The sequence below is a fragment of the Solea solea genome, chromosome 1, assembly GCF_958295425.1.
Source record: "Solea solea chromosome 1, fSolSol10.1, whole genome shotgun sequence".
Classification (NCBI taxonomy): domain Eukaryota; kingdom Metazoa; phylum Chordata; class Actinopteri; order Pleuronectiformes; family Soleidae; genus Solea; species Solea solea.
The window spans coordinates 30,871,963-30,887,082 of NC_081134.1; the positions used below are offsets into that span (position 1 = coordinate 30,871,963).

The window sequence follows — 15,120 nt, forward strand, 5'->3', positions numbered from 1 at the left end:
CGGCCCAAAAATACACCGAAAAAGACATAAATAGTATCAAAGATGAGGCTTGGCATCAAGAGTGGCTGATAACTTCTAACTCATTAAGAGCAAAATTAACTTTATCATTAAGAGGAAAGTTAATGATGCAATGAGCTTCGTTCCCTGAGGCAACAGTGGGATATCTGTGGGATGTCATGCAACAGAGTGCACACTTGTACGTGCGGCAGCAGCAGTGGCGGCTCGTCGTCTGAACACCAAACCAGGTTAGACCTGGAGGACACAGCTGAGTCGGCTGTTTCTCTGGCACTGCACCTGCATATCTGTCCCACTTTGTGCTGCTGCTACACTCTCCACAGTTTGCTGCTCATTTTAGATTGTGTTGTCTCCAGAGGGCACGCGAAAAAAAAACCATTAAGTAGAAGTAATACAAACAGGTTTCAGGTGGAGGAGAAATATCGGAAAGTACCATGTAGTTATTATTGTTGTTTTTTTTTTAAAAAAACAACCTTTAGCGACGACTCCAGTTTGGAATTCAGTTGAAAAGTTGAGTCGGTCGCTGGCTGCAGACCATTTTGTCTTTGTACTCCAGAGAAACCACATCCAGAGATGGTTTAAGGACTCATGTGGTCACATTGCTGAGCATTCATGACGTGGTCTGATACGCGGCAGTTTGGCGTGATTGCAATGTTTTACAGTGAAGCTTCAGCTCCAATTCTGTGGTAATTTAAAATTTGACAAATGACCGCCATTAGACAAATGGACCTCGAGGTCTGGCGGTAAACCGAACTACGCTTCAAAATATGAACTCCTCTATTGCAAGGTTGAGAACTGAAAGATATGAAATGTTTCTAAAATGTTTAATAATTAACTGCAGCTTTTTCAATTTACTAATGGTGTCATTTGAAAATAATTCATTATTTAAACTCTCTTTCACCCACGATACACGGCCCACAACACCAATAACATCACAATACGACAATTCTGTGATAATCAATATATTGTAAGACAAGACAAAATGTCCGTGAAAAGTAAAAAGTGCAGGATTTCTCTATTTATTCACAACGTAAAGAAAAAAGTGCATAAAGTCTATGTATTGAACGTGGATGGAGCATCTCTTAATTAACGTAGCTTTCTCTGCTATTTTCCCGCCGTAAACTCCCTCTTCTTCTGCCTCGTAACTTCCACCCAAAGTTCCCCTCATTCATCTGAGCAGCGCCACCGTGAGGATACGCGAAGTAGCGCACAGGAGCTGCAGCGACTATAGACGACGGCAAAAATTAGCCTTTACTGACGCCATCGTGTGTGGCATGCAATGCTACGCTAACAAGTGAGTCGTCTCACTTTTCCCACGAAGATTTGGGAAAAGTGAGATGTCGGCAGAGGCGAGGCTAACGAGAAACAAACGCTCCACAGTTTGGGAACATTTCGTGACACACGCGACGCGATGAAGAAAACTGTCACATGGTAATAAATATGTAAGCTAGGTCTTTTGGTCAAAGTATATTGGAACATGGGATTAAAAGTTTTTAAATTGCAAACAGCGAGGAACAACTGCGAGCTGTGGAGAAGTAAGTAACCATCTCGCGCTGAGATGTGTCCTAAATACTGAAATATTCACATTTATTCTTATGTTTTCCAGTTGTTCGAACTTATTTCGGGAAAACAGTGACACGTTTTGATTGATGATTCAAACGCACCTCGATCGCTAAGATAATTAGCTAATGTTGTCTTGTGCAGTTCTAAGTCTGACTCGTCAACTAGTCGTTGCAGTAGTCGATGACTAGTTGATAGTCATTAGTCGCAGCCCTGGTAGCGACGCCCGGTGAGTGAGATTGGTAGGGACTGTTTACTTCCGAGCGCCTGTGTACTGTCAGTACTTCATTTTCGCTTTGTTCTTGCTAACAGCGATGACGTCAGTGTGTATTTGAACGACGGGGACGGAGAACACCAGATCCCTACGTGTGGTCACGCGGAGACACGCGCAGGACTCGTTTGACAGACGGTAAAACCGGCTTTCATGCCACTGGTTCTCTGACACGTTGCAACAAAACAACTCGTTAACCGTCGGCCTGCCGGTGCAGCCGTGCGTTGGCCCCTCGCGCTCTTTATCCATCTGCTCCAGTGTTGACAGCATGTCCATACCCGGTTTTTTTTTAGCTAAACAGAATGGATCTGAGCTTGCATGGCACCCCCCCCCCCCCCCCCCGGGAATGATTTACAATGCATCGATTCGGAAGCTCACAGAGTGAAGCGCAATAAAACTCCTGTTTACGCTCAAACGGAGGGTGTTCACTGTCAAGGGGAACGGCGTCTTGTTTTAGGGCAATGTAAAGCACCGCGGGAGTTAACAAGACAAATCATCTCCTCTTAACTGCCAGGGACCTGCGCGGGGACGGATCACGAGTGCACGGATCAGGGTTTTGTTAGTTCTTTTTTGCAAATATAAGTCAATAAAAAGTGCCTCTGCCAGTGATATGGAAATGAGACGTGGCAGGGTCAGGCTATACATTTTCATAAGGGCTGCAGAATGAGAAACGCAGCGAGACAAGGACGGAGCTCGGAGAAGTCACGGGCAAGTCAACGAGTGCGGAGCCATCAGGCCAAATAAGGCCAAATTGCCGCCTTGGTTGAAGAGACTCGATGTAGCACAATTGGCAATTTAACTGTGGCACAAAAATCTATTTAAAAGTTTTAAATTTAAAAGAAAAAATACACTGATTAGAAGCTAAAATAGGAGAATTGAGAAGAATACAATCTGGACATAAACTAAAAAGAAAAAAAATGCTGGAAAATTAAACTCCCTGATTGTGCTCCTCCCCTTAAAACGGAGGGAATTACAAGCATACTGGGTTTAACTGATCAAAGCCAATATCCTTTTCACCTGAAATGAAGTAAAGTGATTCTAATTAAAGGATTTCACTGGGAGGATTCACTGTGGCTCAGTGTGCGTGAGTGTGGACACGCATGAGCAACAGGGAGCGAACGCTAGGTCTTCGAGAGCTTAACTGCTGGAAGGCTGAGCTTAGGAGACGGCTATAAAAAGGGATCTCAAAGCCCCAGACGTTCCCCAGAACGCGCTTATATGGGACTAGAGACGGAAATAAGAGGAGGAATTAGGGTTTTCTCCAAAAGTGCTTCCACGTAATGGGAGAAATTGGGTTTTTCTTTTTCAGCTTTCGGAAAAGAGCCTCTGTGGTTTCCTTAAAAAGACACTTGGGGCTTCTCCGAAACAAAAGCACCATCTCACGTCGAGAGGCAGAAACCATTGCGGTTGCCGTCTCCTGCAACCCGAGGTTAAACAAAATTCCCCAGACTGGAATGATGAGCGGCGAGAACAGAGAACTGACTCCGCCGCTCAAACCTGAAGGTTAAAGGGAGCTTCTACCCACACACTGAACTGACAGTGTTGTTGTTGTTTTAAAGTTAGAGATCCTCACAAGCAAAACAAGTTATCCAGAATAATTAATCCACCCACAGTAAACTTATTCCTGTGAGAAAAAGAACTCACTTTATTGTCATCCTTTTATGTGCAATGTACAAGTTTGAAAGAAAAGTCACTGAGAAGCTATTTCAAATTCTTCCACATCCCTTTCAGACATTCTATTGCCGTTTCCATTTTCACATCAAAATAACATCACGGTCTTCAACATAACAGTTTAAGGGGGCTTTTAAAAGGATTCTGAGGCCAAGCTGGACCGCGAGGCGATTACTTCAGACAGTCTGATGCACGTCTAGGCTGTATATTTTGAACTCAGTTCAAACGGTTATCCAAATGTGGAATAAAAAATGACTTGTATTTCAGGACCAAAGGTGGGTGCGAAAGAACACTTTCATCAATTCAAACAGGGAGAAAAAACATTTAAAAGATGTAGAGACATGTTACGAGGATGATAAGCTCAGTTCTCTCCCACAGTGCGATTCCGTAGAGTGTGGTGTCGTTAAAGAAAAAAAAAAAAGTATTAAATAAAAAGAAATGACACCTCTGTCGCGCTCCGTCGTTACATATCACACTCTTAGACTCACGGTGGCATAAATATTGATATTGAAGGAGTTTGTGTTGCATTTCGCTTCAAATGTCTGAAACAAGACGGCGTAAAAATAATAATCTGCAGCACTGAGTGAAGAACACAAAAGTCGCTCTGGGTGGCTGACCAAAGGCCGCTCAACACATTAGTAGAACCCATGTTGGCAAAGGGAGAACATTTTTGCCTTTACCTTTCATCCGATTTTCCAGTTAAAGGGCACTAAGCGCACTCTGCGTCCACATTCCTGTCTTGTTTGGGGCCGACGATCAAAATATTCCAGCTCCATTTAAGCTTTTTCGCTTGAAAACCAACCGTCCGATCAATCCATGACCACACAAACGATGCCTGCGTTGTGTTAAGTTGCCTAACTAGTAAGTGGAAATGCCAAATACACAGCGGAAAAATCCTCAACTTCAAAAATACCTCACCACTAAAATCTTCTCAACGAAGATCTTTTGAACAAATTGAAAGGAAAGTACAAATAAAGGCAGGAATATACTCAAGAACTCAAATTGATGTCAAGCAAATGAAGATATTCTGAAGAATATACCTGAGAAAAACAATGAATGTAACCCTAACCCATTCATTTCATAGTTTATGGGTTTATGGATACTAAAAGAAATCCTTGAAATCACCCTAAATCGATATGGCATCATTGAAAGTGCTTGAATTCTGTGCAAAAATTCAGTTAAGTTGATATTTAGCTAAATGCCTCCCTCGTTTCATGGCCTGCATTGCTTGATGTACGTATACTCAGTCCATTCTGTCCTTGAATTTGAGGTTATTGGCCCTGGAACGTCCTTGAATTTACCATTTACCATTATGTCTACGTCTTCTTCTTTAGATTTGTTTAGTTCATGACGTCACATTTCACACAGGCTAATCACTGTCAGTAGGAAAAGTGTTTTTTTTTAGTGCACTTTAAACCTGACTTGCGGCCTCACCTCATTTTGCATTCTTGGTACAAATAAGTACAGTACAACAAAAAAGCAGCACAAACCCCTGTGACAGGCTCTGACAGCACATGGACACCCTCGTCGCAGCCAGGTGTGATGGGTACTAATGCCTCCGGGGCGGCCACAGAGCGGATATACTTGTAATTTCAGATGTTGCTCAACTGTCCATCAACCCGAGCAGCGGCAGCGGCGGCGCTGGCGGCGGCTGTTTACTGTCGCGGCGCCATTTGTCTCACGGGGCCTCGTTGAGTGCTCGTGACACGCGCCAGATGGGCTGTCACGACCCGGGCGTTTTGCCCGAGCCAAGCGCTCACTCAAGAGGCCGCGGAGGTCTCGCCGACTCGTGCAATTACACTCCCCGCAGTGTCAATCACGACCCGGGGAAAACACCGAGCCGCAGGAGTAAGAGCAACGAGGATTTTCTGACTCTGACCTCGTGCTCATGTAAGAATCATGTTGTTGTTGTTGTTGTTGTATGGGCACGGTTTTCCCTGGGATCACGTACTGTAATAGGGTTCCGCGTTTCCTCCAAGGGTTTCCTCCAAGGCGGATGATTAAGTGCACGCTCACACACACACACAGAGAAATGCCACGACAGCAGAATTAGCAAACTGCTACACATTTATCTCACCTACTACAAAAAACCTCTTTTGCGTGCATGTGTTGCATTATTCATTTCACACAGGGGTGGCACTCTCGGCTTTAAACTCAATTTCATTGTGCACAGTCTCACAAACAAATATCGCCGCACAAATGCAGAGAGGCACGAGTCAAGTGCGTTTACTTTTTTTTTTACACACACACGCACGGTGAAGACAGTGTTGATGGCATCACTGCGAGACAGACAGCAGCTCCCAGGTGTTGGAGATAAACAGCTTAAAATGCAGCGGCGTCTGTCGCTTCGAATGAATTCAGCTTGACCTGAAGACATGAACAGAGACAGACCACTTCCTTTATTTTGAAAAGAACTAACTCTATGAAACATATCCTGCATGTTTTATTCCCAGAAGCCAAAAAATGAAAAATACTGTTTATTTATGATTACGTTGATGCAACTTTTGTCTCTTTTGCGACAGATCGATGGACTCGGACTCAAGCCAATATAATAACAGACAGTATTACATAACTCTATTTGTTCATGTGCTGGGGGTGGGAGTATTAAAGGGATATTTCAGGTTGTTTTTTTTAAGTGTTGTTGTATGGTATTGACATGTGGTTTCCAGGACACACTCTCTGAGAACATTTTAGCCACTTAACAAAAGACAAACCAAAATCAATCTATACATCTTGCTTAATTCTACGACGCCACTTGAGCTAAATGTTGAATAGCCATTTTTACCTTCACCAAAGTCCAGCTCAAGGCACGAGCCACTGCAAGATGAAGTCCAAAATCACTAAATTTCACAAAATTCAAAATCTTACGCGATTCAAAACGCCTAAGTATCACATAAATGGTTCATGAAGAGCACAGGACATGAGCCACCGACGTCATGTGACCAGAACAGTGAGCGATGTGGACTTGTGTGAAGATTAATAAACGAAAACGAGATGCGTTATCGTTATCACAAAGACGTTGGTAACAGACATGAAAATAGTGGCATTGAGCAACACTAAAGGGGACAAAGGAGCCGCTGGTGTTGAGGTAAAACAGGTCAGTGTCACATAATAGACACACAGTTCTCAGAACCTTGGTGCTTTCTGGAGAACGTAGCCCAAGGGTGAAGATTCATATAGGGATGGACACGATAGCACTACTTTTTTTGGGTCCGATACCGATAACAAAGCTTTGAGTGTCCGATAGAGTCATTTTAGACACATTTGTTCTTGCACTTTTAAAGATAGAATTCTCCAACTGTGTGACAAACACTCCACTCCGGCTGTTGCTGTTTTTTTATTGACACTTTTGCAGCCTGTGCATCGAAAAGCATGAGATACTAGGATTTCAGGATTTGATCGGATTTAACATTTTTCCTCTTTCCTACATCCGATCCAGTGATTAGATGGAAGAACTTTGCCTTCACCAAAAGGACACAGCTCAGCATGGGTGAGCAAAAAGATTACAGGTGCTAATGAGCAGGAGAGAACCTCAAAATGTGTCCAGAGATGATTGAGATGGACGTCCTCCTGCCAGAGTCAAAAAAAAAGCAAAAGAAGGAAAAATCAATGATCATTTCCATGGACTCCAGTGAGGGAGTTTGGAGCGATAAGAGTGCAATGGCACGAGCCTTCAGTGTAATGAGAGCGCGGATCGATACTTGGCACATTCCCGCTGATGTTTGCCCTGCTGATGCCCAACAAATCCATTGTAATTAAGAAGTTTACCCTGCGTCCGATCACACGTCGGCTGGCTCGTCTCCCGCATGCGCGAACACCTCGCCGCGTCCGTCCACAGCTTAGCTGCTCCGGCTCGCTGCTGTATTATACATCATTATTTATGTTCTGATGCAAACTCGATAACTGCACCAACAAATGAGATTGAATTCAAAAATAAACACACACAAAAATCCATACGGACAAATGAGCTAGTGAGATTTTACCCAGTTATTTTCCAAAGGACAAAAGTTCATCTGAAACATTATGTGATTAATCCGTGTTTAGGCAGCAGCAGCAGCAGCAGCAGCAGCGGCTGATGCATATTCATCATGATACTTTTCTTCCCCTTGAATCCGACAAATGACAACTTTCATTGCAAAAACTGTGATCAGAGGAATTTCTGCAGATGCAGAGATTAACAAAAGTTGCACACGGTTCAGAAAAACTGGTGCGGCTAATTGGGACTTAGCGGGCGAGGCGTATAGGACCGCGAGGCTGTCGAGAAGCAGCGAGATAATCAAACTTATCCTGCTGTGACTGAGACAAAAGGAAGGAGCTGAAGGAATCGGAGAGTCCAAAAAAAATAAAAAAATAAATAACAGAGAGAGTTATAAGCTCAGCGTTGCTCTCACGGCTGTGATGGGAACCTCACAGATTGCATGAATCCAACTTTTTACTTAGTGTAAGTACAGCGTGTTATCAGTGGAGAAGAGCTCTTAATAATCTCTGCGACGGTAGAAATGGGGGATTATGGCAGTAAAAGTAAATAATGTAACTGCTCCAGGAAGTTAAGTGCGGTCCTTTAACTCCTGTAAAAAAGCACAGTCCTTTAACTCGTGTAAAAACACATTTATTGAACCCATTTGTGTCAATCAGACACGGTGAGGAACCGCAGTACATTTACAAACTCACCCCACTCTCAATTATAGCCGGATGTACTGCAGTGTCACACTGCCCTCTAGTGGCTCTATTTTCACCACACACATCAACTGCAGTATATTCTTCTTCTCATGAAGCCACTGTAGCCACAAAAGGATAGAATAAGAGACTATTTTACTGATTTTATTGTATGTTTATTATTTTAAACATTGGGTACTTTATGATCCTTGTGTTTCTGTTTATTGGGCATCATTAAATATATCTTTAAATTACTGTATTTAACTTAATATGGACTGTGTTTATATTATCTAATGTTATACAACCACAGCGATTTACAATGAAACCAATAAATTGTCTATTTTTTAATGTAAGATTTAAGCACAACACATAGGTTTGAGTGATCTGTTTCTGCCACAGATGGTGATTAATTATAACAAAATAAATAATTCATATTTATATAGTGTCTTTAAAGATATCAGAGGCCACTTTACAGAGATAGAAGATAAAAACAAAAGAAAACAAAGAAGAATCAAAGTGAACAGCTCTTTTTTAAATCAGCTATATTTTAATTTGAAACCATTTTCTTTTGTTTGTAACTATTTTGTACGTAATATTCACAAATTCTACTGTACGACCATTTTTCAAAGAGTTTAAGTTTTTTTATTTATTTTATCCTTTTATACATTTTATCCATTTGTGACAGTATTCTGTTTTGATAATGTGATACCTTATTTTTCTATTCCCTAGTGTTTTATTTAATTTCTGTAAACCCAATTTACCCCGAGGTTAATAAAGTATTCTGATTCACATTTTATATTAAATATTAGGAATATAGTGAGTTTTTGTGTCTTTGGTTTGTTCTAGAGATTGACATTTGTTGCATAATTTGAAGTTTATAAGATAAGATAAGATAGTCCTTTATTTGTCCCACAGTGGGGAAATTTACATTGTTACAGCAGCAAGACAGTAAAGACAAAGATAATAAATAATAAACATGCATTACCAAAAAAAGAAAATTACAGTATAAGAAGAAATTAACCCTTAGACTATAAACAATTAGTTAAAAATAGAATGGTGAATGTACATTATAGACAGCAGAATATGGCCTTGATATTTACAGCATAAATAGTATATTGCACTAGACGGAAGGAATGAGGAAGGAATGAGGAGCCTGGTTATGTGTGGTACCACACCATAAAAAATGGCTGATGCCACTACCGAGTCATAGAAGGTCTTAAGGAGTTCTCCCTGCACCCCAAAAGACCTTAGTCTCCTCAACAGGTAGAGTCTGCTCTGGCCCTTCCTGTTGAGCGCAGCAGCCTGATCAGAACAGTCCAGTTTATTGTTTATGTGAACACCCAGGTATTTGTAAGATGTTACCATCTCAACGTCCATGTCCTGGATGTTCACCGGTGTTGGAGGAGAGTGTCGTCTCCCGCGGAAATCCACCGCCAGTTCCTAAGCTTTCCCCACGTTGACCTGGAGGCGGTTCCGCAGGGACCAGTCCACAAAGTTCTGGACAAGTTCTGAGTGCATGAGACCTCGTGAGAGTAATGCAGGTTTCACGGTAGAGCTGGACAATTAATGGAATAGTTATAAAAATCACAAAACAGCCTTCAAATCACAGGAGGTGCATTATTTCCTAACCCTTTAACACCTTTTTTGCTTATTTTAACTATAAAAAGGGCCAGAAAATGTCCTTTGACTAAGAGTTTTTTGCCCTATTCCCCATATTTTTCAATATCTGGCAATTTACTGCATGTCAAAATAGTGCATTAACAATTTAAAATGAAGAAAAACAAAGTTTTATTTAGAAAAAACACGTAAGAACACCAGATTTTGTCTGTTAAATTTTAAATTTGAACATTATCTTGTTTGAGTTTTTGTCTCAATGACCAAAAACAGGCAAAAAAAAATGGAAACTATACACAGGTGTTTTTCCAACTCTCTCCTCTCTGGTGACAGTGCGAGTGAAATTACCGTAGCAAGCACATGTCAGCTTTGCCTTTGAACTTCACAGCTTTCAGAAACCGTTGGAATTTTTCCGATAGCGCAAACCGTTGCGTAATTGCAGTAATGCAAAGTCACATTCTACCGACGGAAGAAAAACATCTTTGTTTCTCACACAGTCATCATTTCAAATATGTTATTTCAAATATGTTACGTTCCAAATGGTTCAGCCCTCGTTTCACAGCAAGTTGAGCTGAAAGAGCGGATACAAGATGCATTCAAGAAAACATCTACAAACACATACTTGGACGTCCTTTAACTAAATATTTGCGACCTTTGTTTTTCAAAAATTTCCTCTGGAATCAGTGAAGTATTCCTGATATTGATGTTCACCGTCACTCTTTTCAACTGCTTCGTCTCCATTACCCAGAAGACCTTTGGGCAAATCCCTAAAGGAAATCCAGTGCTGCTGGAGATGTCCGGGTAGATCAAGTGATCATGTGGAAAAAATTGAGCGCGATAGGAGGAGAGTGTGATGGATAAAATTGCCACAGCGATACAAGAAGAAGAAGAAGTATCTCCCGTATCTCTCGTAAACGTCAGCGCAATGCATGATGGTCTGCAGGAGCGTCCCAGCATCTCCTCTGATTCTCCCCTGAGCCCCCGAGAAAAGCTGTTGATCTGTGATAGCGAGGATGAAACATACTGTCGGTGTTACAGATAACAACATCATACATCCCATAAAGCTGTAGTGGGAAATATCTCACGGTGACATCCCACTGCACTGGCTCAACTTAGACACACTGCAGCGACGACGACAAACAACAACAACAACAACAACAACAACAACAACAACGCGGCTGCAGAGGAGTGAGAGCACTTCACACGCGACGACTCACAGGCTGTGTGTTTGTTTTGAAAAGTGGAGAAATTGCATGAGATGAAAGTATCAACCAAGTCGCTCTGGTCTCATTTCAGGTGATTATGAAGCTGTCAAAGCTCATCACGAGATGACGGCCATGACCATGTGTGAGGCTTATCCTGCAGTAAACACACACACACACACACACCTAATCAGGGTGTCATTAATCCACTTTGAAAACACCTCTGTGGTCGACTGTCTACACGACCAGAAATAGAAAGTCCACAGGGACGTGGAAAGGACTCATCAAAGAGAAACCGTCCGCAGCAACCCAAGCTTGAAACAGACACAACAGCCCAAACAGGATCCTGGGAGCTAAAAATGAAACGGTCACCGACTGCTGTCTGGATGCAACGACGACGGCGGCGACGGCGTCTGGAGAGGTGTTTAGACTGAAGCTATTTTCCTCACTCGAAGTTGACGTGAAAGATGAAACACCCCAACCGATTTAGAACAAGCACTGCCTGAAAGGCTCGGGGTGCAAATGTGTTGAAATAACAACGACAACAACAACAACGCTGGACAAGTAAACACAGGAAACACTGTAACAGAGGACAACGGTCGTGTGAAGGTGCAGGAAGATAACGTGCTTCTCACTGAGGAGGTGCACCCCTATACTTGTCATTACGGTAGAACCTCAGAGCCTTAAGCGGAACCAGTTCATCACACGTTGTTCGTGACGTCAGCCTCTCGGTACAGTAATTCCTTAACGGTTGAATAACTGCCAGATATCGAAAGTGAAAGTCATCGTGGAAAAAGGGGGCAGAAGAACTCACTCGTTACACATTGTGTGACAATTCTACAGCCATAAAATATAAAAAAAAAATATCCAGGCGCCCTGATTATCATGATGCTCATATGAACTGCCACTGCTTAATCACAAATTACTCAGCTCTACTGCTGATCAATGGTTGAAGGTGACCGATGAAAAGAAAACGTCGGTTATTAAAAAGTCTAGTGTGTAAAATTTGGGTGATATTGTTTCCATTTGACAGGAATTTAACATAAATCAATAATACGTGTGGTTTTTGAGTGTATAAATGTGCAAATGGTTGTCGCCATCACCACAGATTAAGGTCTTCTCTACAGAGGCCGCCATGTTTGACCAACGACGTTTTTAATGGACAAACTAAACAAACTTTTGAAGCTTTTGATTAAGCCTTAAAGACTAAAAAAAAAGGCAGTATATAAACAGAGTCTTGTACACTATTCATCTCTACCTTCTTTGCATATTACTTCCCGTCATTAAAAGGCTGGAAATAATCCCAGCTGACGATGGGCGAGAGCCAGAGCCTCTACAAGAAAAGCTAATTAGTCCATACAGCAATGAAAATATTGTGAGAACCCCCCACTTCCCTCTTAATTTTACCATCAGGAGACGATAACGCCATGGTTGGAAACCCACAAATGAGGCCCGGTGCCAGTAGCTCGTCTCAGTTTGGTTCAAATGAGCACGACTCTGAGCCATTTCGCCTCAGGAGCGGCACCACAGAGCCTCTGTGGGACTATGACTGAGACAAATGACGGTTCACACTCATGCACTCATGCTCTGAAGACGCCAAAGCACCCGGAGGAGACACGGTCACAGTGGGGGGGCCGTGAGCGGACAACGGGTTCAGTAACTTCTCGTAACAGTGAGGAACCAGCGTGAAGTTACGTATCCCACTGGGTACTGCAGAGTTGTGGGAGTCCACGTCATGGACCGAGGACCTGACCTGGTGAAAAAGGTCCAGCAGAGACTTTTCTATCGCTGTTCAGTGGAGAACATCCTCATCTACTGTCTTGTCTGCGTGTGGTTCTCCAGCCCGACAGTGGGACAGAGGTCATTAAGGTCACCTAGAATAGAATCAGCTTCCTTTTCCCTCTCTGGAAGAACTTCACAGTATATTAAATGCTGCCAAAGCATAAATCATAAATATATGTTACATCTACCCTTTTTCATATTTTGCAACAAGAAACACACTCAATTCAGTTGTACAATGACAATAAAACGGTATTCTATTGTTTAAAAGTGCCGCTATTCGCCATCCTTTTAATAAGAAACCTGTGTATATTAAGCTGCCACGTGTTACTTTAGTGAAGGCTACAGATTGTACCGTTATCCTCGCGTTCGTAATTCGACTGACAGAGACAAATAAAAACCTGTCGAGAGGGAATTAAAAGGGAGCGAGTTAACCGAGTGTGTTAATCCACGTCTACACACACACCCATCACAACAACTCCCAATTTTCCACATCACTCTCCATTACACACACACCTGCTCACACAGACCCGTTTACATCACAATCCGGTGATAATCTGCTGATAAATACACTGATGGTGACAGAAGCAGATGTGTTGGGGAGGGAGAACGGCTCACACACAAACACACACATCATCTGACTGGAAATCCTTCCTTTCATCCTCTTCCTCTCTCTCGCTCTCTCTCTCCATCCATCCATCCTGTCTCCCTGTTGACTTCACATGAGCACTGGCAGCAGCACCAACAGAGGATGCAACAACAGCCTCACAATGTGGGTCACAGTTGTACAGAGTCACAAGCAACACCCAGATTATTATCATCATCATCATCATCATCAGGTAACAAAAACTGCAAGAAAGCATCACTGGAAACTGTTGCATCTTGCTGAAGGACAGGAAGAAACTAGATTGAACTCCAAAGCCTCTGATGCGTTTGTAAACGGGTTCATCCGGAACGTCTCCAGCGCGCACTGACGCGCAATTACAGCCGCAAAACACACACGATTCTGCATCCAGAGCTGAGCTGCACAGTCTCTCACAGATAAACCAAATCTTCCTTACCTTTCCTCCTTTGGAGCATCTGCGGTACGTGTTCGTGGCTCCTGCGGTTTGATTCATGCCGGCAACTTCTACACACACACACACACAAAGAAAAAGACATTAAATCCAGTAACAAACACGTGGAGTGGAAACATGTCCAGCTGGTCAATGTTGGATTTACCTGCTGCGCTCTCGCTTCTCCTGGAGAAAAAAAAGAAGCTTGTTGGATGCAACTTAACTCCTGCCTGTGCGTGTGTGTGTTTGTGTGTCCAGCTGTAGCAGAGCAAACAATTCAACGACGTCTCCTGTTTGTTTGTTTGTTTGTATGTTTATCCGCACTTAAAGTACCACTGGTTGCCAGGTAGTCAAGTGTAAATCCGCTGAGAAGTTTGTTCCACCAGTAAAAACTGTCAGTTGCGCCGCGTTTCCTCGCTTTAAATCACCTCTTCACGAGCCTCCAAACACAAACCTGACACATCCGCGCGCGTGTGTGTGTGTGCGCGCGTGCGCAAGCGCACCCCGCCGATCTGACAGCTTCAACTGGTGCGCGTGGTGGAAGTGGGAGTGTGTCAATGTTGTCTTTCCAATAAAACAAAAAAGAATCAGAAAACAGCAGCGGGGAGTCTGCGAGGTACGTGGATGTGGATGATGATGATGATGATGATGAAGATGATGCCTCCTGTGGGAAAAGCACAACACGAGGATACTCCACAGATGTGTTTACACAAACACAGCAGTCACGTTCACACTCCTCAAACTCCACTGTTTCTTTATTTGTGTTTCTCTACAGTCTGATCCATAAAAAACACACTTCCTGCCGATTGTTCTCTATAATCCGGCTATTGACCTGATTCCAAATAAGCATCTTTTCAGATGGGGATGTTTTACACGAGTTTAATCATAAAAATATTCCATTCATATTCAATGTTTAGATGTTAAACACAGAACATAGTCTGATTATAATTCACTGCTGAGAAAACTCCAATAGAGGAAAGTAAAAGTGCAAAAGTAAAAGTGCTTGTTTTGATATAAAATGATTCACAATAAAAAAACAAAAACAGAAAATTCAATTGAAAATTTAGCAAATAATGACGAGGATAATTGTGATTAAAACAGCTTAAATATATGTTATTTCATGTTGAGTGTAATACATTTAATAAAGCAATGATTACAACCGAATGTCTTATTACTTATTACCGGCAAATACATTTAGTCTTATATTCCCGTCTCTATTCCATCACCTCGCACAGTGGTGGGCGGGCTGGGGGGCCGCATGTAATCGACTGGAGGGCCACATGTGGGCCCGTGGCCA

The 15,120-nt window shown here is 42.5% G+C and overlaps 1 protein-coding gene across 1 annotated transcript in view; it reads right to left on the reverse strand.

Annotated features, from left to right (window-relative positions):
- Positions 1 to 14,226, reverse strand: part of dpp6a (dipeptidyl-peptidase 6a) — a 268,421-nt gene extending 254,195 nt beyond the window's left edge. Inside the window, exons 1-2 of the mRNA XM_058632254.1 lie at positions 13,990 to 14,226; positions 13,830 to 13,897 (exon numbers count right to left, since the gene is read on the reverse strand). Of these exons, the coding sequence (XP_058488237.1) occupies positions 13,830 to 13,886 (57 nt within the window). The 5' untranslated portion in view covers positions 13,887 to 13,897; positions 13,990 to 14,226. The remainder of the gene's footprint in view (positions 1 to 13,829; positions 13,898 to 13,989) is intronic.
- Positions 14,227 to 15,120: the final 894 nt, after the last annotated feature.